At 45.2% G+C, this 25876-nt stretch overlaps 1 protein-coding gene across 7 annotated transcripts in view; it reads right to left on the minus strand.

Annotated features, from left to right (window-relative positions):
• foxp2 (forkhead box P2) overlaps positions 1–25876 on the minus strand; it is a 104599-nt gene that overhangs the window by 20727 nt on the left and 57996 nt on the right. For all 7 annotated transcript variants that reach the window (XM_027272091.1, XM_027272089.1, XM_027272092.1 and 4 more), the window contains 7 exons: positions 23330–23419; positions 14019–14156; positions 12305–12394; positions 10040–10229; positions 8551–8848; positions 6747–6851; positions 436–523 (listed from right to left, as the gene is read on the minus strand). In XM_027272091.1, coding sequence (XP_027127892.1) covers positions 436–523; positions 6747–6851; positions 8551–8848; positions 10040–10229; positions 12305–12394; positions 14019–14156; positions 23330–23419 — 999 coding nt within the window. The remainder of the gene's footprint in view (positions 1–435; positions 524–6746; positions 6852–8550; positions 8849–10039; positions 10230–12304; positions 12395–14018; positions 14157–23329; positions 23420–25876) is intronic.

Consider the following 25876-nt stretch of genomic DNA (forward strand, 5'->3'; position numbering starts at 1 on the left):
ACAGCAGACCGGGAGAGATGCGCTCGCTATTAATTGGAAAGAAAAAGAGAGAGAGAGAGAGAGAGAGAGAGAGAGAGAGAGAGGAAAAAAAAAGAAAGCAGAGAAAATAAAGCACACGCTTAATTCAATTAAAACAGCCATAATGGCTTTCGTTGTAAGGCCTGAGGATTCCTTTGTTTAGTGGCTTTGTTGAATTCAGCAGGACCTGCTTGTCTAGAAGTATTAAGCAGACCACAGTATGGCCTTTCTCTCGCTCACAAAACTTTTAAAAAATAAAGTTTTGACTGCATGATGAGAAGCTTAAATGAGAAAATGACTTTCACTATAGTAAAACCTGACAATGGCAAAAAGGGAACAGCACATATAGCTTTTGTTCCAACTCTGCACTGAGGTGTGTTTTTTTTGCTCTTTATTACCTGAAAAGGAAAAACTTACTTGGATTTCCAGCTGCTGTACGACTTGCATTTGGACTCTACACTGGGCTGTGCTCCGGTCGTCGAGGGCATGTTCACTGTTTAGGTGCCTGGAGGTGGAGGGACGGACACGCAGACAGACAGAGAGACAGAGAGAGATGTTACATGCCAACTTTAAAATCTATCACGCATGTCAAAGCTGGCAGGAGAATGGCAAATTACATTCATTTTCGCCATGATCAAAATTATGGAGGATGATAATTACAGTATCAACTTCACCACTGTTTGTTTTAATGATAATATTTCTATACTGGGACAATTATCTATAGGATCCTGTTAGGAACCATTGTTCCACTCTGAAATGAGGTAATTAGAAGTAACATGACGGTGTGTGGTGCCATGTTTAACATGACAATGGGCCCGCGTCAGTTTAGATGGCGAACTTCAGTGCCACCCTGAGCGCTGCCGCTGCTTTCTATAGAGAATAAAAGATGCTAGCCCAGCAGAACGGCTTTGTCTCCTTCGTTTACCGAAAACAATACACACAATTTAACACCGGCAACATTTGACACACAAAAGCGGCTCTTCGACTGAAGGTGCATTATCCGGCGGCAGACATATTAAATGTATCTGGTGTGTTCGCCTCATTAGAAGAAAAAGGCAGCCAGACAGCCATAACAGTCAATGAGGGTTTTTGTCTTGATTGGATTTCGTCTGTAGGACACAAAAGAGCCTCACCATTAAGATAGACCTTTATTCCTGGTAAAGCACACATATGCAGAGGCGCGCGCACACACACACACACACACACAAATATGGGGCGAAAGAGGGGTTTCTAAAGTGTTGTGATGCTGGGTAATGAGCCTCTATCTAAATGATCATTGGTGACAAACTCACAAAGCAAGCTTTGAGGAGGCATGCTTATGAAATGCCAGAGCTGCCACTTTATCTCCAGTAATTATAGGTTAGCTTGCAGACCCTTCAATGATCATTTACAGCACTGCCTCCAGTGCATTAGAGGGAGTACAAAATCTCTCTCTCTCTCTCTTGCTGGCTTTCACTTTATCTAATAACGCACACACACACACACTCGCTTACATTATCATGAACTTGCACAAACACTGATTGGCGCACAAGAAGCTCCACACAGATACACAAACACACACAGATTCCTCTATTCTCTCCCAAATACCCCTCATTTCTTGTTTATCTGCAATGTGCAAAACAAGAACTCATTGAGCCGCCGTCTCTTGGCCTGCCAATCAAAGGCTGAATAGAACATTTGTAATCACAATAGCTCTGTACCTTTCAATTACACTGCACACATTTAAAAAAAAAACCCCGTTCCATCTCATCCCTGCTTATACTTTTGTAACCATTTCAGGTCTAATGCTCAGAAATTTTTCATTATAAATCAAGAATGAGGTAACATTAAGAAAAGGGGGGGGTCGGAGTGGGGCGGGGGCTGGATGAGGGATAGCGGCGGCAAGGGGAGGGACGAAACTGGCGGGTTCCTCCAGCCCTGTGCCTAATTGCTGTTTCAGAATGCGCATGCAAAAAGGGGGCATTACATTAATCATTTAATCACGTCCCTCGCAGGATGAGAGAACTAATGTTGCAAATACCCTTTTCATTTCACTGCCCATAATGCTATCTTATGCACTTGATGTATGGCGTGTGTCATGAATTACAGCTGCTTCAAAAGCACAGAGCGGCCTGCTCGCTGTCCCTGAAGATACCTCATTACAAAAAAAAAAAGAAGAAGAAGAAGAAGAAGAAGAAGAGGAGAGGGGGGATCTTTATTAAGTTTGCCTCTCATCGACAAGCAGCTTGTCTTTCTTTTATTTTGTCTTGTTTTTCTGTGTGACTGTGTGAAGGCCTCTCGACAGCCCTCCAGCCAGTTACCCCCCCCTACACACACACACACACACACACACCATCCACCGCTGGCCAGTTAGCAAGGTGATTACAGGCAGATTACTACATGCATTTATGAAATATTCAAATGGCAGCATGTCCCACTGTGCATTAATAATGCCACACAAAGACAAAAAAAAAAGGAGACGAGCAGACAGAAAACAATAATGAAAGGACACCTTATTTAGTGAGATGTGGGTAAAAAAAAAACTTTGTATTTCTCTCCTGTCTGAGCTATAAACTGTCTTCTCTAATTACATAAAAATACCATTGCTCTTTCTTATTGTATCCCCCTCCAAGCCCATATGCCCAGAAGAATTTTTTTATTACACTGTAGCTTTGATCTTTTAGTCGCTTCTAATCATAAACAAATCCTAATAATTGATAGGTGAAAACATAAACAGAAAAAACAAATGTAGCTTCTGGGTGTAATCCTTTAAACCTTGAGGTGGAGGATGTGTGTCTTCCTGTCGGGCCTGGCTGGCTACTGTTTATGTTCACTCTTTATGACTCTTTTTTTTTTTTTTAGAAGAAGAAGAACATTGATTTCTGCCTTGAAGAGGGAATTGCTCATGTGATGAAGGCCTTGTCAGAACGCGAGAAGAAAAGATGGAGATTGAGAGACGCAGCGAAGGAAGAGAGAAAATCAGAGCAAATAACAGCAACTAAAGAGACTGATAAATAGAGAGGGAGGGGGAGGGAGAACTGAGACATAGCGGATGTTTTTCAGCCCCCGGATAAAGACTTTTTTTTTTTTTGTTGGATGCTGCAGTTTCTCTTAAAGAGAAGGGAACACAACATCTCAAAGGTTTTCCCCCACAGCTGTGTATATGAATATGTATAGGCCATCAACGTCCACTAAGGGCCCAATAATAAATCTACTCAAGCCAGCATATATGGATGATACACTTGTGTTAATTGTCTGTGTGTATTATCAGGGGCTAGAGAGGCCCAGCAGAGAACAGCAAGTTAGGCCCCCTAACTGTCTACGCGTGACACACAAACACAGAGTTCAGTCAAACTAAAGCGCGCACACACACAAACAGAAGACGAAGCGCACACACACACACACACACAGCCGTGTACACGTGCTGTACACCTACTAGCATGCACAAACAAGCACATATACACAAGAATGCATATATAATTGTACATATACACACACACACACACACACACACACACACTCCCCATGGTGGTGCATAAGTAATGCCCTCCGTTTTAAAAGGTCTTGTCACAGTGCAGCAGATATGTGGAGGGGTAGTGGGGAGCTCAGCTATCCAGGGGCCAGGGGCCTGCCTGCCTGCCTCCGCTCTGTGTGTGTGTGTGTGTGTGTGTGTGTGTGCGCACATTATATAGAGACGAAGACACTTGGCTGCTGTCTTGTGGGTTTAATTAGCAGCGGGTTACAGACACCAACGTTCAGGTTAGCGGCTGCGCTTGCCATTTTAACATGGAGCCTGCCTTCCTGCCAGTAATAAGGAGAGCAGAGTGGTGACAGAGTGTGGAAGGAGTTAAGTGTGCGTGTGTGTGCGGGAGCAAGTATGCGTTTCTGTGTAGATAGACTGTGTGTTATTGGGGTGGGAGGATGTTGATATACGAGGTGAAAGGCCAAAATAGGGGGGGGGATAAAAGCTAAGACGTGAGATCAGGAGTGATTTTAAATCAATAAAGTGTAGTGGTCTATGCAAAAACTATTTGTGCTGACAAATGTAGCTTTATGCAGCTATATGCATATGCAAATGATGCATATAAAGTGGCTAAATGTTCAAGATTTAATTGCATTTCCTACCCTTTGTGTTTATCATAAAGGCATAACACAAAAATAGCTCCAGCACATGCACTAATAGCGTTAATGTTCCTTTCCCTCTCTCTGTTTCTCATGCAACTGACACAAATACACACACACACACACACACACACACACACACACACACACACACACACACACACACACACAAACCCCAACACCCACCACTCAAGAAACATTCCCAGCAATATTATTTCATTTTGAACTTCAGAGAGCTAATTCAGGGTGCCAGCCACCTCGCGGCTACCTTTTCCAGGTGAGAACACTTAAAAGCACGCTGAAGAGCTATTAAATGCTGATCTTGACAAGTTTCTTCATGCAACAAAACAATAGATGACTAAACGTGTCACCGCCGCTGAGCTGAGCTCCTACAGTGAGCGGAGAGACGCCAGCTTGACTTGGCCCCCCCCCTCCCCTCCCCTCCCCTGCCTCCCCTCCCTCCCTCATCTCCCCTCCCCGCACACGTAACCCACACCCCCAACTACCTAACATCCAAACTGTCATCTAAATCTGACACCCGCTTTATGTAACCCCGTTTAAACTGTGCCTGTGTGTGTGTGCATGCGAGCGCCGTGTGTGTGTGTGTGTAGCCGGCTGGCATCTCCAGAAACATAAAAGGACTCCCTCTGACACCGACAATCACTGCTCCAAGGCGCGCCACCGAGCAGCCATCTTTGTTCTGATGACGAGTCTGCCTTCTTTGTTGGTGCCTGTTTTCATGTGCTGGCTGGGTTACAGTATAGAGCCAGCCTCTGACTTGCAGGGGTGTGTGTGTGTGTGTGTGTGTGTGTGTAGGGAGCTGAACCAAGACACTGTTCTGTTTTGTAGCAGCCAATGTTCTGGCAAGTGTTCTTACAAAACCATCTGCCAACCTGTGTTCTCGCTTTCAAGTTTGAAATCTACCCTGTTTTCTCTCTGTCTGTCGCCCTCCCTCTCTTAGTTTGTCTTTACAGCAACGCATCCTTTCGCATTGGCTTGCCAGCTTACCGGATTCGCAGGCGCATCGCTTTATACGGAGCATCTCTGCCCCTCACCCAAATAACCAGCTAAGCTACCTAGACACAGTATCCTTAGAGCACACAGACTCGGGTTTTGTTTGCGCGTGAGCGGAGTGTACAGTGCCGAAGGAAAGGCTGATGTCTTCTTTAAGTAAGTGTACTGAGGTGATAGGACAAGATATCAGAAAACCTGCTAATCCCATTCAGGCTTGCCTTCTCACACACACATTTGTTTTCCCAAGCTGCAAGGCAAACTCTTCTACCTGGACTAGTGCACGCGTAGTCCGAGTTGGACATTGCATCGCACGCAGCAAACTTGCTTTTCATAAGCGCGGCTTCGGAAATTATGCTACGTGATGCCTATGGATGTCCTCTGCAGAATAACACATATTGACATTGACGCGTATGTGGCGCCATTTCCCGCAGGGGATAAGCAAACACACTTGTCAGGCTATGGTTGTCACATATATTCACCTCTGATTCATTTAAATCCATCGCTGTCAATTAGGGTTTTCTTTGAGTGTATTGTGCGTGTTGATAGAGTGTAAAATCTGGTTTAATGTCACATCTAGTGGTGTCCTTCAAAGACGGGTAAACTCTGTGTTCATTAGAGTCATTTCATTCTACGGACACACCTTTTAGCTTTCACAATGCACAAGCTGCTGTAGAATTAGTAAAAGCCTGACCTAAATCCTACAGCAACTCCCCATGGGTGGACTACTTTCTTGTATCAGTTCTTTTTTTTTTTTGCTTTCTGCAACTTATTATAGTCACTACTGTAGAGAAATGCATAATTTGGGAAAATACGCCGAAACAATGTCCTGATTTCAAGAGTTTATGCGAATTCACATGGACATTTTACAGCCCGTGAAAAACACTCGCCAGATCGTTATTTCACAGTTAATTACAAATCTAATTAGAATATTCAAATTAAAGCTTTCCCCCTTTCTTTTCTTCTCTGTGTGAGAGCAGGGAGCCAGGGAAAGAGTGATAGTGAGGGAGAGAGGGAGAGAGACTCAGTGAGTGGCAATGTGATAACCTGTAATCGGCAGTGCTGCAAACACCTTCTTCCTTTGATGTCCCCCCACTAACATCCTGGCAACAAAGCCGGCCAATTACAAATGAGCTAATTAACTAAATTGTTGATGGAGCATGAAGAGTTCATTCGCTCTGGCGCCTGCACCATGACAACAGTGAATGGGGGCTTTTGTTGTGGAGGTAAGTGTGCGGCCGTGCGAGTTGCCATTAGCTTTTGACGCTTTTTTCACAAACCTATCAGGCCCTTCCACGCCAGGAAGGAGATTTGTTATGGATCAGACTTTGGTTTGAATCCTGCACCGCTCGAGCTGAACCCTGTCAACTGGCTGTCTGGAGGGTCAAAATGTGCTCTTTGAAAGGCAGTGATGTTTTCTTTGTTAGGCCCCTGTGTGCTCGCAGCAAGGAGGAGGAGGAGGTGCAGTGTAAGAGGGGTAACTTTTGTCTGTTTCACAATAAAATAGATACTTGCTTCTTGTACAGACATGCAAAATCCCACATGGTGTTAACAGGAAGAGGTGAGAGGAGGCATCGTCTCCGGTGTAACGTCTATGTCGCGGGGCGTGCTCTTACTTCAAAAACTGTCCGAAGTCCTCGCAGATGTTCTCGCAGCCGGGCCACTTGCACACTCCGTGACCGTACAGGGGGTGAGTCCCTCCACTTTCTTCATGTAGTGAACTGAAAGAGATAAGAGGAGGAGGAGAGGGCGAGGAGGTTTCAGGTTAGCAAGAAAAGGGGTTCAAAAGAGGTCAGTTCAGTTGAACCGGAGGAGGAGTGAGAGGAGAGAGGGGAAAAACACAAACATACCAGCAGAGACCGATTCAGTGTGCGACCAAATACAACTATTCATCTCCAATCAATCACAATACCAAACTTAGGGACTAATGCGCGACTCCAGCATCCCTAACATCCCCCTATAATAATCCAGAGTGAGCTGTAGCTTTGTCTCCACCACAACCACCGCCACATCTTGTAAAGCTATTACAGGGGGAGGGGGGCGGTGGTGGATGCTTTCAAGTAAACATTAAAAATCCAGACAGCCATATAATTTTCATCAGGAGATTAATACTCTGTGTAACTTATGTTCTTTGAGGACAAGGGGAGCAGGGGTGCTCTGGCGTTTTTCAAATGGCACCCAAATAAGTTATGACCCTGCCTAGACAGCACATCCTATTAAAGATGACAGTTTAACCTTTTAGGCTTGGCACTCGTATGTGTGTGTGTGTGTGTTTGTCTGCCTATAGTATGTCTGTGCATGTACGTGTGTGGTCGGACGGCGATGTGCATGCGTGCCTGTGTGTGTGTGTGTGGCCCATGAATATGTGTGTGTGTGTGCTGGAGGAGCTCACACTGTGTTTTACAGAGGGGGCTTTCCCCACATCGATCCGTGGCATGTTAGTAAGCAGTGCTCCTGACAATACTCCTTGTTCGATCATTATGAGACACCACACACCCCTCGGGACACAGGCAGATAAAAAAAAAAAAAGTCTTTCCCACCCCCCCCCTTTTCTTCCTTCTCTTCTCATTCCCTCCCTACCTCTCTCTTTCTCTCTGTCTTCCCTTCTAAAGGTATCTTTTTCAAGCCTCCTTTTAGTGGTACTGGAGAGATAGCATCTACTTTAAGCCAATTACACAGCACTTCCACCTCCAGTGTGAGTCTCTACCGAGCATCCACACAGACACACACACACACACACACACACACACACACACACACAGCTACCCTAAGTCCTTATTATAATATCGCCCAAGAAAAGCCTTTGAATAATGCATAGGCCAGATAGGCAGATATGTGAACAGTCAGTGTTTTGGTGCTGGGTGCATTTATAAAAAGACGCCATCACAAGGATAAACATCCTGGAAACGCCACTCAAGGCATCACGTATTCTGTTTACATGACAAGCAAGCAACCAAAGTAATTTTCAAAAGAGAGAAAAAAAAAGAGAGAGAGAGAGAAAGCACTAAATACTTAATGTACAAGGAGGTTACCTTGTCTTGTCTGCCAGAGAGGCTTGTTGTAAATGCGCCTGCCTGCATGGCTTCCTCTCCCTGCTTTTGATATCTGTGTGCAAGCTAAGTGCGTTCAATGGCACATGTGGTCCCCCGGGAGAACAAGGCTCTTATTTTTTTTTCTTGAATATTACCAAGACGCTAATAAACTATTGAACAAATAAACAAAACATCATGTTTCCCCTGTTGTAACAATGCTGTTATTTTAAACAGGGACAAACAGATGGGAGTTCTGATGTGCTCCTGCACTGAATCATGGCACAAAGAAAACAAGCTCGCGTGAGGGATAGCAAACACGCAGCTGTAAACTTTTCATCTTCTCTTTCAAAAAACATATGTGGATGATGTCTCATGTGTTATTTTTTACCTCTCTCGCTCCCTTTCCCGTTCCCTTTCCCTCTCTCTTCTGTGGTTCAGGACGGGGGACTGTCCGTTGGCGATGGAATGGTGAGAGATGGGCGGCGATGCTTTGGCGGGATTGGAGGAGGAGGTAGTTGAAGAAGAGTTATTGGTGGAGAGGTCTAAGCCGCCGCCGCCACCACCACCACCTCCGCCGGTGCCAGTGCCGCTGCTGCTGTGTTTGATGCCGTTGTCTTCCATGCTGTGACCGCCACCTCCGGTCACGTCCTTCCACAACTGCTGGAGCTCTGCGGGGCTCAGGCCAGCTTAGGGAGAGAGGAGGGGACGAGCAGATTGAGGAGGGAGAAGATGAAGAGAAAGAAAGAGAAGGAACACTTAAACTACAGTCTATTGTATCAATGCGCCTGCTCAACTGAATGCAAACACTGTTATCCGTTGTGCGACAAAAGCTTCGACTCTGCAAACTTTACTCAGCAGTCAGAAAAGTTGTATAAAGCTGCATGACTCAAGGCCTTCCCCTCAGTGCCTGTGCTGCTTCACTGCAGACCTGAGTTTGAACTTGTACTGATCAATAAAAACAAGTGTTGTTCTTCTTCTCTGCCCAGTTAGATACTGATTTTAACCCGTTAACAGATCGCAGAGTCTTAAAGACTTGTGTGTTCAATGAAGACCAACTATAAAACACTGATTGCAGTCAATGTGTGCGTGTTCCATCGGAGATAAACAAGCTTTGTCCACTGCTTGTTTTTCAGCTCGGCAACTAATTAGGCGATATCTTCACTCGTTTGATTTCCTTCTAACTTCTCCCTGCCTGTTGTTTTCGGTCTCCGCCATTTTGGTGGTAAACAACAAACATAGGTGTTTACTTGGCTCGGGAGAAGAAAATGGAGCTATCTCTTTCTTTCTTTCTGTCCTTTTATTTCTCTTCTCTTCCTCCTCTCCCTGGCTCCCGCTGAAGCCGGTAAACAACAACAACAAAAACAACAACAAGGAGGGGAGGCTGGGGAGCGGGGGGAATAGAAACAGAGATGGAAAAACAACAAACACAAACAGAGGCAGAGCTGAGAGCTGGGAGAGGAACAGAGGCAGACAAAAGAAAGCCACAATCAGACAAGAAGAGAGAGAGAAAGGGAAGAATGGAAGACTAAACAAAACGATCATGTGGAGAGTTAGGGACAAAGTGGATGGCAGAAGAGCATACCAATGAGGCAGGCAAACAGACAGACATACTTAGAGATAACGCAGGGGGGGACACAGGTGCATACCAATGAGAAAAACAAATACAGGCGGGACAGAAAGACAGAAGAGGAGTAGGACAGACAGGCTTGGAGATCTGACAGCAGGATGGGACAATGACAGTGACAAAAGCAGCAGCGCTCGCACCTGCAGACTAAACACAGGAAGCACGTGACCACCGCTGTTGCGAGTCACATGCTCTACATTAACATCCCACTTCTGCTGCTTCCTCCCACTCTTCGTCTCCTCCCTCCTCTTACCTTGTGGGGGCAGGGTCTGTCCGGGCAGGGCGGCTTGGCCGGGTGCGGGCCCGGGCAGCGTGAGAAGGCCCTGCCGCTGCATGTTGAGCAGGTGCTGCTGCTGCTGGAGCTGCTGCATCTGCAGGAGCTGCTGCTGGAAGACGAGCTGCTGGGCGGCCAGCTGCTGCTGCTGCTGCTGCTGTTGCTGTTGCTATAGAGAGAGGAGGACGAGGACGAGGAGGAGGAGGAGGAGGAGGAAGAGAGGAGCAAGAGAGGAGCGGAGAGAGAAGGAGAGGAGGGGAAGGGAAAATTACAGACGAATTAACAACTGAGAGAGAGAGAGAGAGAGAGAGCAGAGAGAAGCGCTGTTTGTGCTGTGTGTGGAGAGTCTGCACTCACTCGCCTCTGCCGTGACCTTAGCTATACCTCTCTGCCTCTTCTTCTGTCTCTCTGCATGCTCTCCCTCTCTGTCTGTGCTCACTTAGTCTTCCCTCCTGTTTTTTTTTTTTTTTTTTTGGGCTGTACCACAGTGCCGTTGCCTTTCCCCTCTCTTTGTGTGCATTCACGTCCGTGAGCGCACACAAACAAGACACGAAAAGCTGCGCTGATACACCAGCCTCTCAAGCCCCGTCAGTGTTATGTGGCTTGTGATTGTGTATGATACTAAGCCGCTGGTATAATCCCCTATCCCACAAACCCCTCCACCGCCCGTGATAGTTAATTGTCTCGCCTTCACTGATGGTCTGTTACAGCTTATGTGGCCAGAGGGAGCTGGCAGAATGAGAGATTTACAGCGCCACGTGCGTGTGAATGCACAGACACCAAGTGCAAACACACACATGTATGCACACACATGCACAATGCTTCATTTCCCCCCCCCCTCGCTTCCACCCAACTCTCATCTCCGCTCGCTGCCTCGCTGAGTTGTTTATCGCTGGGCCAGACGGGCGATTGCATAAGCTCTGTGCAAAACAACAACAAAAACAACAACAAACAAAATGAAAAAAACATCAAACTCGGTCGCCGTCAGTGGAGAGGGGGACTGGATTTTAGGGAGAAAAGCTTTGAATCTGAACTGCAAAACGCTGGAATGCCATACACGGCGATATTACGTTATGAAACGCTAGAAAACGCAGGTAATAATCGACTCCCAAGTGTTTAGATTTGGAATAAATTCAATCCATTCTCATCTGTAATGTCGACTTGTCCCAGTTGTTGCCCTCCTCTCTACTCTCCATATACACGTGTATGTGCATACAGCATGTCATGCTCATTGTGTTTCTGTATGTTTGTGTCATGGTGGACCTGGAGAAGCATGGAGATGGAGGGACAAGGAAAGAGAGAGAGAGGTGGGGGGGGGGTAAAACTTGTGATGCGCTCACTGGAAAACAGGCTGCATAATGGAGTGATGGAGGGAGGTAGTTTGTCCCCCCACCCTCCACCCTCCACCCTCCCTCCCACCCTGCCTCAAGAGAAATAAGGGAGCAATTTCTATTCCATATTTGATGGCAGGGGCCCCTGAAAAACTCTATTCCAAATCCAAACAGAAACAAAGCCGCCGGGAGGTCAGTGGCGGCTTCCTGTAGGGGCAGCATAATGGGCTGCTTGAGGAGACACTGAGAGGTGCAACACAGATAGAGAGAGAGAAAAGAAAGACGAGTGCGTGTGTGTTTATGTGATACCTATTTTATTTTTTTTCTGATCAATTTAACTGCTTCCACACGTACGGCGCTGCCTGGATGTGGCCCTGGTCCGCCTCTCAGGGTTCAGCGCCGCACGACACTCAAACGCGGGCTACGGCGAATGTGGCTGAGGCTGTCGCGCTCGTCTCCTCCTCCTCCTCCTCCTCTCCGATAGCGAGAGACAGAACGAGACAGAGCCGTGTCTGTCGACCGGCTGCCCTGTCACCGTGATTTATGAGCGCTGCGTGCCGTAACTTTAGGCGTCGTGCGTGTGTTTGTCTGTGTTTGTACGCCCACAGAAACAGTTCATTAATGAGTTGGACCCGGGACCCTTTGTCTCTGGCATCCTTTCAATAAATCAGCGAGTGTTGTTGTCGCGCGTTGCGAAGTGTGTATGAACGTCACTTGGAAGAATTGCCTGGGCCTCCATGCTGCGTGAAGTTAGCAGGAAGATGTGTGTGTGTGTGTGTTTGGGAGTTTGTCTAATCTGAATCTGAAGTGAAATGTATGATCTTAAGTGAAGAGAATGGATTTACAATACTTCACTCGACACGTGTATTAACTATCAAATCTAAGTCTTGTTTCTACTACTCGGTGCTCTTACCTCTTTAACCTGCTTGCCGGGGTGTTGCTGCTGGAGAAGCTGCAGATGAAGCTGTTCCTGTTGTTTCTTATAAAACTCCTGCAGGTGTTGCTGCACACACACACACACACACACACACACACACACACGGGAAGAGTATAAAAATAAGTTAATACATGTTTGAGTAGTACACATCTCGACATAGCCTCATATATAACCATATGTAATGTTGTAGTATGCATAGACTATGAAGCAGGGGTCATTTATTTGATTTATTTGTAGTGTTCTAAATGATACAACCCTGACTTTATGTAATTTGGAGGATTAATAACTCATTCTAATACATTTACTCGCAAAAACCCACAAAAGAAGATTCCTTACAATTAACTCCACTTTTTCCTCTTAATCTTGCCTGCATGCTCCAGCTGTACTTCACATGTTGGTTGTGCAGCAACTGTTGCACATTATAAATCAAATTCTCTACTGCTTTTGGCATTTGTATCCTAGCTGTCTTTAACAGTCCTCTCCATATGGACTTTTAATAGTCCCACAGTTCTGTAGGGGGCAACAATTTATCATATTAACTACGCATTTGGCATCCAGAGTGCACTGGCTTCCTTTGGAGTGGTTGAAATAAACAGAATCAACCCTCTCAGGAACAGGTCCGCTACACTGAACTGATTCCTTTAACACACATACTGTGACAGCTATTTAGACGATAATTTCGTTTTAATTTCATAAGATCTTAAGACGGCTTCCTGGTCTGGAAGAGGGCTGCACGATGCAGGCCAGTGGAATGCATGGTCCAGTTCTCTGCTAACTGCCGTAGAAAAATCCACAGACGCCAATATTAAAAATGAATGGGAGCTCTTGGAGCGATTGCAAAATCTTTTGGAAGTCTTTCTGTAGTCACTTCATCAACATCAATCACCCTAACTTCACTCTGTGCTCACTGAGGACAGGTTTTGACCCTGTGATTCCTGTTGATTTAGGATTATGAATGCTTAATGTTCCGTGTGACAGATTCCATTCAAGATGATTAACTTTACTGTGTTAAGACTGACCATGTAATCCTTTTAGTGCTGTAAACTAAGAAATGCATTTAGTTGCTGTGAAAAAAAAAAGAAGTCCAAAAGGCACTGCGCTGAAACCAAACCTCGACTCTGATCGCTCTTAATGAAGAAGAATAATCAGAATGACTGACGTTCTTAATTAAACAATTCTCTTTCCCTTAATCAAATCCATGACTGAGGAATGCATCTCAACTCTGACACGCCATTGTGCTGAGCGTGTGTGCTTTTCTCGAGCTGATGCCAAACATTACATCATCCATCACCTATCATTCAGCTGCTGGCGCTCAAACCAAACTGTGCCCTACTCTCTCAGTCCCTGATGGATGCTTGTCAGGGAATTGAACCAGCGACACACCGGAGACAGTTAATTAGAGGTGACATGAACAAGTGCGTCAATTTCAGATTCCTCTTGGTAAGCGTGTCAAGGACACAGGGCCGCGGTGAGTTGGCATGGAGTGGCTGGTGGCTGTGATACACCGGTGCACAGGAGTGACTCAGGGTTGTGTTGAGGCTTTTGTGTAGCACAAACAAGAAAAGTCATCCTAAATAAGGGTAAATGTGTCCAGATCATCTGCAACAGATGATCACTGTTATGTGTACGTGTGTCTACATGTAAATGTTTGTCTAAGGGTGTACGCATTGAAGTGTCAATGTGTCTGTACCTGCTGCAGCATTACAGCCTGCTGCTGCTGGAGCAGGGCCTGGAGCTGCTGGGGGGAGAGAACCTGCTGCTGGAGGATCTGCTGCATCTGTTGCGGCGTGATCACCTGGGGACTCATCATGGCCACTGACACTGGAACCTGGACAAGGAGGAAAGAAAGGAAAGAAGAGAGAGGCGGAAAGAGGTGGGACGTTTGGGAAGGAGAGGAGGGTAAACAATTGAAAAGAATAGGAGTGAAATGGATTGAGGGATGAGTGAAAAAGGAGAAAGTTGGAAAAATAGATCATTAGAGACGTTTGTCAGGCCTGCTGGCATGGATCTACTGGGAGTGTGGTAATTGGTGACTGAGAGGTAGGGAGAGCAGGCCTCCCATGGCCGCGATGCTTGGCAGCCTAGAGGAGATGCTGAAGGACAGATGGGTGCTGTGCCTTTGTGTTGCTCATCTTATTTTGCTCTGCCTCCACCCCGCTGGGAAAAGTAAGAGATTTAAATAGACGGAGACCTTAATTAGCAGGACCCTTGAACTCCCCCACTTCAGTGTGCCTATCAGTGGTGCTATTGTAAAACACTGAAAATGCACAACTCTATAAAGTTGATTAAAACTACACGGATGAAGTGGACACATCGGCAGGATATGGGAGGTCATGGTTGGGGTTCACTCAGTTTTGTCTTGAAAAGGAGGTTAATATAGCAGCAAAAGACATTTCTGTTTATGTAGTAGGGCACGTTTTTACGAGGCGCCTTCCGCAGAGAACAATTTTTACATTCTCCCAAAAGCACAACCGCTCCTCGCCGTCGTGCCATTTGGAAAAATGTATGTCATTGTTAGGTGATACTTATTAAAAATACGAGCTGTCAAACTGAAGGCGGAGAACTTCGCCAAAACAAAACAAAGACACACATCCTGCATTTCCGCCAAATTCTTCTAAGACGGCAGCAGATCAGTGGAGAAAAGGATCTGTTCCTCTCTCTGCGCTTTGATTGCATGTGCACATTATAACTGGGGAGAGTGGGCTAAGAGTCACATTATGCAATTTCAGCTAAAAAATTGGAACAACTTTTGGAGCAAGAAGATAATTAAAAGGCAAAAATGTGTTTACTTTTCAGGATTCTACTGGAAATGAAGTGAATTATTTTGTATCAAACACACTGTGAAAACACCGTGGATCACCAGTTGATTTACTTGGACTGACAAAGACTGATTAAAATGACTCCTCCTTCACTATACGACCTCTAAAAATGTAATCAACTTGGGACACAAAATAGTTTGATGTTTCTCGCATGACGATACACTGATGGAACATATTTTAAGGCTTAAATGTTGCATCTTGTCAACAGAGATTCTTGACAGACAAGCTTTATGCTACTGTAACACAATTAAAATATCAACATGTAGTAACACCTTCGTGGAAGCTAATTGCGACAGTGTCTGGCATGGAGCTGCCATGACAGTAGCTAGCCTATATGGTGTGTCAAGGGGCCAATAAGACATCCCTGTCCTCATCGCCAGCTAATCAAGCCGCCTTGATTACTTTCCATGCATGTCTCTCCTCCTCCGCTCCTTCTCTCTCTCTCTGTCAGGCCTTGACACGTCCTTGTTTAGCTCTCCTCTCCTCGACGCCCACCCCCCCACCCCAGGTTTTCCCCCCTCTTTGATTAGCCGAGACATTTGCATGGTCACTACACATTTTTCATTTTAGAAGTCATTATGCATTAGTGGCTCCTGATCGCCCGCCTTGACTAATCCTGATGAACTGAAAATCACAGCTGAAGGTCAACTTCCAGCCGGCCCCGCTGCACATTCATATTCATATTCAAACAAATCCTGCCTCCATTGTTCATTAGGGGTCTTAGAGAGAAGGGACTCCATCTAAGGTGGAAGAGGTGGAGGAGGAGGAGGAGGATGTTGTGGTACATCTCTTTTCTTCTCTGGACTCCTCGATGCAAGGGGGTGCAAAAAGAAAACGCGTTCACAACAAAGCGAGGTGCCGAACAAAAGCCGTCAAAAGTTGCAAATTAAACAGTCCGTGTGTAATTATGCAAATGCTCTGCTTACACCTTCAATGTTATTAACCCTTAAAGGTACATTTGCTAGGTAAGTAATTACCCCCGCAGTCACTCCTGGTTTTGTGTTGGATGCCATGACAATGGGACGAGTGCAGCTGAGAAACAACATGAGTGATGCACTCATTAAGACTATTAATTGGATGCCGGCTCAAAAGATGTTTTGTTTCACAAAAGGGATGCAGGCTTGTAGGGCTTTAACATAAATGCATGTGCATGCATATATAACGTGGAATTAAACAGCAATGCCACATTGCACCTTGAATGCTTGTGTATGTGGAGAAATATAAGCATTCATAGTCAGACACCTGTAAATGAATAACACAGGGTTTCAGAGGAACCAGGTTATGAAATTGGGAAGTTCCTTTTACACTTTCATTAGCTTTTTTTTTTTTATAGAGGCGTAATGGGCGATAATCATCTTCATTTCACCACTGCTGCAAACAAAAAGAGGGGAAGAAGAAGGGAGAAAAGGCAGGAGGAAGAAAGAAAGGGGAGAAAAGGCACTGGCCCACGTCCATTGTGAAGTGCAGCACAATGCTAATTCCAGCATTTAACTGCATGCTTTTCTGCTTGACGTATCAGAGGCTCCAAGATGAAAGCAGATAAGTAATTGCTCTCCTGGTTCTTATTCTTCACTGACAACCCATAAATTTAATTTTACACACACGTTCATTTACATTTTCGAGTATATGACATGATAATTGCAGGAATATAACACCTCCATTTTGCGGGATACTGCACGAGGGCTTGATTGACGGGAGTGGTGAATTGAAAGGAACAGGAGGCTGAATTGCCTCTCCTAGAAATGATTTTGCCACGAAGGGATAAAATTAATGAGCATTTACTCGACGATGGCAGTGGCGTAAACATCCACACACACCGTGGATAGACACTCTTTCATAGGAGAGGAGCCATGATATACAATTGGGCTGTGCCTCTGTTTCTCTGTAATCCAAAAAGGACATATTTCCAACACTCATGCATAAAAAAAAAATATTAATGGGATTTAATAAATCGTTTGAAATTAGCTGCAGCTGATGTGGCCACTGGGGACCCTAACAAAAAAAGGTTCCTCACTTGTTTTTAATAGTGTAAATTTAGATGGGAAAGAGTAGTTTACAAATGACTTTTGAACAAGTCATTTGAATGTAGCCCCTGCTTTGCAGACATTTGTAAGAAACATGCTTGTTTTTAATGGTCTTCACCATTTGAACCCCTATTTGTTTATGTCCCTTGTCTAAAAGAGAACGATGAGCTACATTGACATGAACTTTGAAGCCATGTGGTTTGCCCTCAAAGTTGGAGAGCAAAACAAAGGACCTTTAAATTGGCTCCTGATGTGAAAACACTGGTGGGGCCCCCCTCACCAGAACAAGCAGATCATTACACCACACTTGTCACACCCGCAGTCTGTAAGCAGCCTCTCCAATGCCTTGCAAAAGGTCAAGCTCTTCCATGGAGAGCTCAGGTATCTCTTCCAGGCAAAGCTGGCACCCGGGTCTCTCGTTAGGTTTGATTTAACTGGGCATTCTGGCATTAAATGCAGAACGCTCGCATCTCTGCTGCGTGCTGCCCACTGGCTGGATAACGCAGCTGTCTGCCTCTAACTATCTGGAGCGATGGACAAATGCACTTCCAACAATTACGTCCACTCCACTGTGTGTGGCGCTTTATCTTTACAGAGTTTTTTTTGTTTTTTTTTATGAGTGAACTTAAATTACCTAAAGCGGGAGATAAGTGCTGTATCTAACTTAAACAATTAAAGTTGGGCAGAGAGGAATTCCTTTTATTCGATTTCCTTCCATACAATTCACTTAGCAGTAATAAGCGGGGTGGGAGGAGGGGGGGGGGCTGTGATTAGATGACGGCCATAAACATTGCAGGGCCAACGAACACAGGCTGATTATCAATGACAGAGTTTGTTTCTGTAGCACTGGGCAGGGAACTGGGCTGCGCAACAGACGCCGCTAAGATAAATGGAAGGGTCCTAGTCGGTAATTACTGTGGATCCTTGGCAGGGAGAGTCACTACTAATTAAGCCACTAGCTTCATTTTACACACAGAAAGAGAGAGAGAGAAATTGAGAAAAAAAAAAAAAGAAGGGAAGAAATTCCACCGCAAACCTCCGTCGCCTATTTCATCTCAATCTCCTGAGCATCCCAGGGGGTACAGGGCCCAAACTCAAACCCCCCGCCACCCCTTCAAAGCTTGTGGACTTCTGACCTCTCAACTCCCTTCCAGCTGACACTGCTCATTTACTAGCCAATTACTGCCAAATATAGCCACGCAGTTATCGATAGCTGGGAATCTCCTCCTGAAGGCCACAGGGCGGGCGGCCTGAGTGAGTGCCTCGAAGTGTGTGGTCCGCGAGAAGTACATGTGTATGTTTACTAGGTGAAATCACGTCGGCGCACGCGCCTGCGCGCGTGACCCGCGCTCAGTCAAATGCATGTCGTGTTTTCAGCTTAGGGAGATCAATACTCCAGATTGTCAGGACTGAAGCTAAGTGGATTACTGAATGTTTTCCTAAATCAATTTCCATAGCAGTTTGGCAGCAGTGCATGGGAAGTGCAATTTATCATAACATAAAGACCTATCATGTAAAAGCCTCTAATAAAAAGCCTGAGGAGATTGAGATGGGCTTAGCGCAATTTCCATATTGATTTATCTCTACATGCAGATAGTCATTGATTAAGCCTCCCCGATGCAGTGTACACACACACTGCAGCCGCGTCACGTCGCTCGCGCACATTGTTTGTGTCATTATCAGCACAAATTGTCACACCTTTATCATTAAACTGGCACAATTCGCTCTCCCGACTGATGCTTCCCCTGCAGGTGCGCACAGATTTCAAGAGTAAATGGGAGTGACAGATAGAGGGGGGAGAGGATTAAAAAAGAAAGTGCAGAGAGAGAGAGGAGAGTGCTGAAATAGAAAGAAAGTGAGTGAGAGAGCACAAGTGAGAGCGAGATGAGGGGGGGGGGTGTAGACACTTCCCTCTGATGTTGCAGGTAATATGGCCTCCACTGGATCAGCCTCTTCATCAGTGACACACAGTAAATTACAAGTGCTTCAAGCAGCTCAGTGAATTATAGTTCATCACTTGGAAAGGCTTTCCCCCTCACCACCGGGGCCCAGGCGTATCAGATCTGCCGGTTAGGATCCAATTAACACCCTGGCCAGAATCATCTGATTGCATGTGTAAGGGCTGGTATAACTCGTTTATTGCACCCATGTATCTTCTGTCACAAGGTAAATTTGTTGCTGCTACATCAAAGGTCTGAGCTACTTTTTTTTTTTTTTTTTTTTTTTTTTCCTTCCCTCCCTCTCACTTTCTCTTGATCCCCCCCCACCGCAACCCCCGCCCCTCCAAACTCAGCTACCTCGCCTTGGGGTTGCATTTCAACTTCTTTTGCATCACAATGACGAACCTGCTCTGTCCTCGCAATTTAGCAATCTTGTCCTGTAGGTGTTGTAAATGCAGGGGGTGAAAAAAAAAAAAAGAGAGAGGTGGGAGATGGGGAGTGGAAAAAAAAAAAAATCTTGTTTTCTGGTTACAAAAGCAGCAACCAAGGGTGTTTGACTTAAAATGTGCTGACGTTTTTTTTGCCTTCCTCTTTCTTTCTCTCAGAGTCAACAGAAGTTTTCCTCATGAATAACATAATATCTCCCCCCCCTCTCTTTCTCCCCTTCGTAGTGATAATTTTTCTCTATTTTCAGATCCAACCAGAGGGGATGCAGTGGAAAGATATATTCATAAATGTAAATGTGAACTACCATCCTTTAGCCACGCACGTTGGAGTCAGCTAACCTATACTCAAGCCTAGCGTTGCAGCCCTTTTCCCTGCATCCCTGTGTGTGTGTGTGTGTTCCGGATGAAAGCCAATAAGCAGATGAGTGCTGCTATCGAGGTGATATTGGCTCAGTGGTGAAAGTGTGGACCTGACCTTTAAAAGTGTGACACTTCCGAGGATGGCCCAGTGCCCGAAACCAATCTGACTGGGCTGGGAAGGAAGCTGTGGAGTTTACAGAAAACGGAGCTAAACCAACATCTCGCCCGATCCATAAACCAACCGTAAAAACCTTAAATATTTTCATTCATACTTGGAGCGGAGCATTGCACAGATGGGACTAAGGTTATTAGTCTTGTAAAAAAAAAAAAAAGGTATTCACAGCTTGATAGTGTGAAAGGGGCAGAGTGGCAGTCGCAACACATGCCATGGGTAAGAGTTAGGAGGTTTTATATGTGCCTCCTTGATGTGGAGATGCCTCAGCAGAGCCAGTTGAATCTTGAGCCACTTCTCGAAACAGGAAGCACAAAACCTGCCCACTAACCATGCGTTAAGCTGCTTTAAGCCCATCTGTGCCTTGTTTTTTTTAATCAATAATGATCAATATAGCCACCAACAAACTAGCACAAAGTCACTTCTGGCAATGCGAAAGCAACTTTAAGCGACTGTCATTGTCGCTGGTGTTTGTGTATGAGGGCACACAAGATGCATTATGTACGTGCGTGCGCGAAGCGAAACAACTGTCAGATTCGTAGGCCACTGTAATCCTCTCCGCCTCTCCTTGTCCGCGTTTCTTTATTTGTATTCCAAATGTCAGTGTATAAATGCCTTTCAGAGGGGGAGATATTGCCACAGAGAAGAGGAGAGCGTGGGGAAAGAGGAGAAGAGACGAGAGAGGGTGTTTGTGTGCCTTGGGAGAGCCGTGTAAGCAGCATGGCGGAGGCAGGGGGGGGGATTTACAGGGAGAAATAGGTGTTTATTGAGTGCTCCCGTGGGCTTACTGTGTAATAATAGACCTGTCACATTACGCAAATGTGGAGAAGCAGCTTGCGTGTGTGTTTGTATGTGTGTTTGTGGGACTGTTTTTTTTTTCTTTTCTTTTCTATATGTGTGTGTGTGTGCATGCGAATGCCAGAGCTGCCTGCCTCCTCATCATCAACTACTGAGAAGCGGCGATGAGCGAGCGGATAGAATTAGTCAGGCGAGAGCCTTTAGCTGCTAATACGTATAATTAAAACTGCAAGCTGAGGCACTTAGATGCTTGTGTACTAAATAATTTACATGCCATGATCTATGGATCATTTCCCGCTCTTAAATACCAAAGATGGGAGAACAAGAGGGGGAAAAAAAAAAAAGACTGGCAGAGGATTTATCAGTATCTCTACTATAAGCAGGATGTCATGGTAATATTAATCCTTTTCCCCACTTTCAACTGCGCTAATCATACAAGGGGATCAATCCGCATGATTCCTCCGGTGGAAAATATGCTGCTTGATTGCCATTGACTCTTATCAGGCTGTGAAGCTAACAAAATACTGCACTGTGGCACTCATTGTGGCCTCATAATGCAAGTAAATAATGCCCTCCCTCAAGACAAAAATAAAACAAATCTGCTGCTGATAAGAGGGAATAAATAGAACAATGAGAATAGGAAAACAAGGTTTTTTAATCAAGTAAGAGTTTCGACTTCTCACTGATATTTGCACAATGGAGTACAGCTAAAATGTCATTTGAAATGAAGCGGATTCGCACAGCAGCAATCTCCCAAGCTGTAAGAAATGATCTTGAACCTCAATGCACTTGAGGCCCTGTTTGTGCTGGTGTGTATCACTTGGAAAGTCGTTGGTGCCTCTGCCATGACTCTCTGCGTTGAGACTTTTTTTTTGGAACAGAGAGGTGAGGCTGTTAATAAAAGCTGGATCAACAGATGGATTAGTATGGAGCTGAGGACAGGCCCGATTGGCGGGGGCCATCCGATTCACATTGATTCATATCGCCAGCACGAGGCAAGGATGGAGTAAGCAAATGTAAATATTCAATATTTACCATCTGCTGGTGTTATTAGAGGCAGGGGCTTGGACATGTGCTGACGGTTATCATGTACCCACACTGCTCTCGTTCAATATTGTTCTTCCTTGCCGTGTATGTATTGTACTTGGTGACTATGCAGGCATTTGTAGATCAGGATCCCATTTGTTTGAATCCATTCGCTTCGGCATACAGAACCCCAAATAGAAGAGGTGCAATGGACCCCAACAAGAAGCTCCAGACAGCTTTGGTTTTTCTTCCCCCCCCCACAGCTAAATAAATAAAAACACCCTTTAAAATATGTTTATAACTCTCACGCCATTGTGTGTGAATATACTGATATTACCACTCTTGATGAGGTCGAGTTGAATTATTTAAATGCAAAGGCATGACTGAGTCTTTGCCAACCTTATCTCTTCGCCAGTACGTAATTAGGTACACAGGGGTGCGCCTCCAATTGAAGGTGTTGCCATTGTTAGACTCTGTGAAAATATCAACGGTTGAGGTTAACGCCAATTTCCCTGACATTAATGAAATGCACAGAGTCCCTAATGAGGTAAACCATTGCTCCTTGATAGTACTTATTAGCCAAGTGGAGGGCACAAACTCCCACACTTCATTTTCAAAACAGCTAAAAATAAATTCAATAAAAAAAAAAAAACTAATAAAAACATAGAGCAGATGTCAAGGGGCCTTACATAATTTGACGCAGGAAAAAAAAACTAACTAACCATCTTGTTGACTTAAACGAGCAGAATGAAAAAAAAAAAAGTGTGAGAAAAATCTTAACACCGGGAAGACAGAGGATTGCAGGCAATGTGTTAACGTGTGTGTGCGAGTTTGGTGTTGCTGTGCAACTGTTCCTGCGTGTGTGTGCGTGTGTGTGTGTGACCTTTTTCAAATCACTGACAACAGAAATAGACAGCTCCACAAATCAATAAGGCAAATTAGCGTTGAAGAGCGGAAATGACAGGCAGTTAAAATTAGCTGTCTGCGTAGCCCACTAGTCAGGCGTGCCTTTCAAATAATAACTAACCTCTGGATCTTCCTGTGTCAACAACACTATGGATGTAGTGTAGCAAGGCGTACAGGTCAAAAGAATCCTACCATAAGACTTCATTTTTGTCGAGTTTGATGATTAAGATGCATTAAATGGTTTTAAAAGCCTTGCTGATGAATAAAATGTCTACTTGAAAGGCCTACAGATGAAACTCTGCTCTCTGAGATCTGTCTCTGTTGTGTTTTTCTTGTGTCCATGTGACACTTAGCCTTCTGGGGACCGGCTCGTCCAGCTTTAGGATTCCAATGGCAGGTCCGAGGATTGCGTTGGCAAATCAAACACACTTGTGGAACAGAGGAAATCTTCTTTTCGGAGGAGCATGTATTATGGATGGACTTAAGAGATTAGACGGGGAGCTGCTTTACCTGCAGTGGACGCTGCTTGTCCTGGCTCTTTGGAGATTTCAGGCCACTGCCTGGCTGCTGCAAGAGTAATTGCCTCGCTGCTTGTAGGGCCTGTGAAGAAAAGAAGCACAAGACAAAAGGCGGTGTGAGAAAAAAAAAGAAAAGAAAGAGAGGACGAAAGAGGTGAGGGAGGAAAAGAGACAGTGAAAATAAACTATTAGATTTCCTGCAGCTGATAGCGGATATAATTCAGATTTTCAGGGACAAAATCGCCATCTCCGGTCGAATATCAGCTGTTTTTTTTCTTCTCCCCGCAACACATTCTGGCGTGGTTAACACTACGTTAGAAATATGTTTTAGTAACAATTCACAGAGTTGTGATCAAGGATAAATACAGTTTGTCTAGAGCACCCCTGAAGAAGAGGATGGAGGGGGTGGTGTGGCTGGAAAAAAAGAAAAAGGCAGAGCGTCAGTAGAATTGACCTGTCTAGTGTGTGCTCAACTGAAATACCCACTTCTCTCAGCAAATTACTGCCGCATTTGCATATTCATAATATCAATTTGAAGTAGAGGCAGCACCATGTGAAGTGTCCCTGGGAGCTGTAATTAAAGTTGACAAAATCAACATCAGATTACATTTATAGTGAATTAACTAGCAGCACAGGTTTTACCACTGTGCATTATGGGTTGCTTATGAGTTTAGGAAGAGTGATGGATAGACAGACGGAAAGGCGGACAGACAGAGAAAGAGAGCCCTTTGGCTGCCTGGTGAAATTAGCTCACAGCTGTTTACACGTCGCGTGGAAATGTTGAATGTTTGTAGGTTGTGAAAAAATTTGTCATCAAACATGATGCCGGAGACGGAGACGATAAGAATCAGAGAGGCTTGGATGTGGCGTAATTTATTTCTCTAGGGTTTGATGGGATTACAGATCCCCCCCCCCCCTCCTGCCTGGCTGCTGTGTGTTGCCGAATGTGTGTGACGAGCGAGCTCCAGCTTCACAGGTACGGTGGCAGCTGGGCTAGCAGCTTCACTCCAATTCTTCAAGAGCAGATGGATGAAAGAGTCTGGCAGAAAAGAACATTGTGCACAGCTGCTACTACTGCTGCTACTGCTCCACACAGCCATGTATGCCTTGTATTCTTCAGGCCCATGAGCATCAAGTGGGAGAAGGGAGGGGGGAAAAAAAAAACACATTTATGCGTGCACACACACAGACACACACACACAAACACAACACAACAACTTCACAGGTGTTTCTTTTTTGATGAAAAAAGAGGAGGACGAGTAGGAGGAGAAGCAAGAAATGATACCAAAATAAAAAAATAAATAAATAAAAAAGATGGAGAGTGACACTTCCTCAGGAATCAGGGGTGCTCATTTTATTTTCTGGTGCTTGCCAGTATCCATGACAACAGCTGCCTTGACAGGGCGTGCATATGGCGCAGCTCTGCCAGCTGGTGGGAACAATGTTTGAACTAGTACATTGAGATCCTGAGCAAACAAGAGGAGAAGACGGGAGAGAGAGAGAGAGAGAGGCAGTAAAATAAAAGAGAGGGAGGAGGAAAGAAAAAAAAAAAAGTTGCCATGTCTTAACCCCTCAGGGAACGCAGCCACCCCCTGATCAATTATGAAAAGACAGAGCTGAGGGGGGTACTTGAAGAGGTGGTGTTGGGAGGGAGTGAAGGGTGGAGGTGGTGGTGGGGGTCTGTCTGTCTGGGTGCTCAGGAGGAGCCAGGCTTTCTGAACTAAAGTAAACAAACACATTACACTGGCACTGAGTCCTAACTGCATTGATCCGTCTCCTTGGTAAGAGGAGCCTAGTCGCCACCGGTTTATGTGTGTGCGAGAGTGTGTGTGTGTGTGTAATGTGACATCTGTAAGCTGAGCCTTTCTCCAGGGCACACACACACACACACACACAAAAAAGTTGCCTGTAGCACACACTTAAGAACACATCAACACCTGCACATGCAGCTCTGCGACTCGCAGACATTCAAAAATGGATGGAAAATCAAACACCGCACGACTCGTGGCTTCCTTTTACTGAAGGCAAAAAAGACAAAACAAATTCCTTGAATGCAGCCAATCACTGTGCTAATTAAAACACGGAGCCCAATTAATCTCGCCATGATTGGTGAATCAAAGTAATTATAAGGTTTATTGAGTCCTGCACACAGTAGTTAGAGGGAAGGCTGCTTGATGAGTGCGACCCAGCGTAGCTGCCAGGAGGAAATGTTTATCCATGTGTGAATCAATAATGACTCGCTGTGTTATATCCAAAGTCAAGAGAGCCACTCGATATATTACACACGGTCAAGAGTACAAAGAAAGAGATGTTTTTAATGGCACTTCCAATATCCATGCCAGGTAAATATGAAGGGAGGTACAGGTATGAGAGGTGACACGCAGGGGTGAAGCAGAGGGATCAACTACACCCGGCTTATTAGAAGAGAAGTCTGCTCAGACTGCATAAAGAGCGCTCCTCCAAACATAACACAGACCCCCATCAACACCGGCCAAACTTTTCCAGAGTGGTTTGTCGTGCCTCAAACTGTCTGTCACCT

Source organism: Larimichthys crocea, chromosome XX (genome assembly GCF_000972845.2).
Source record: "Larimichthys crocea isolate SSNF chromosome XX, L_crocea_2.0, whole genome shotgun sequence".
NCBI classification, from domain to species: Eukaryota; Metazoa; Chordata; class Actinopteri; family Sciaenidae; genus Larimichthys; species Larimichthys crocea.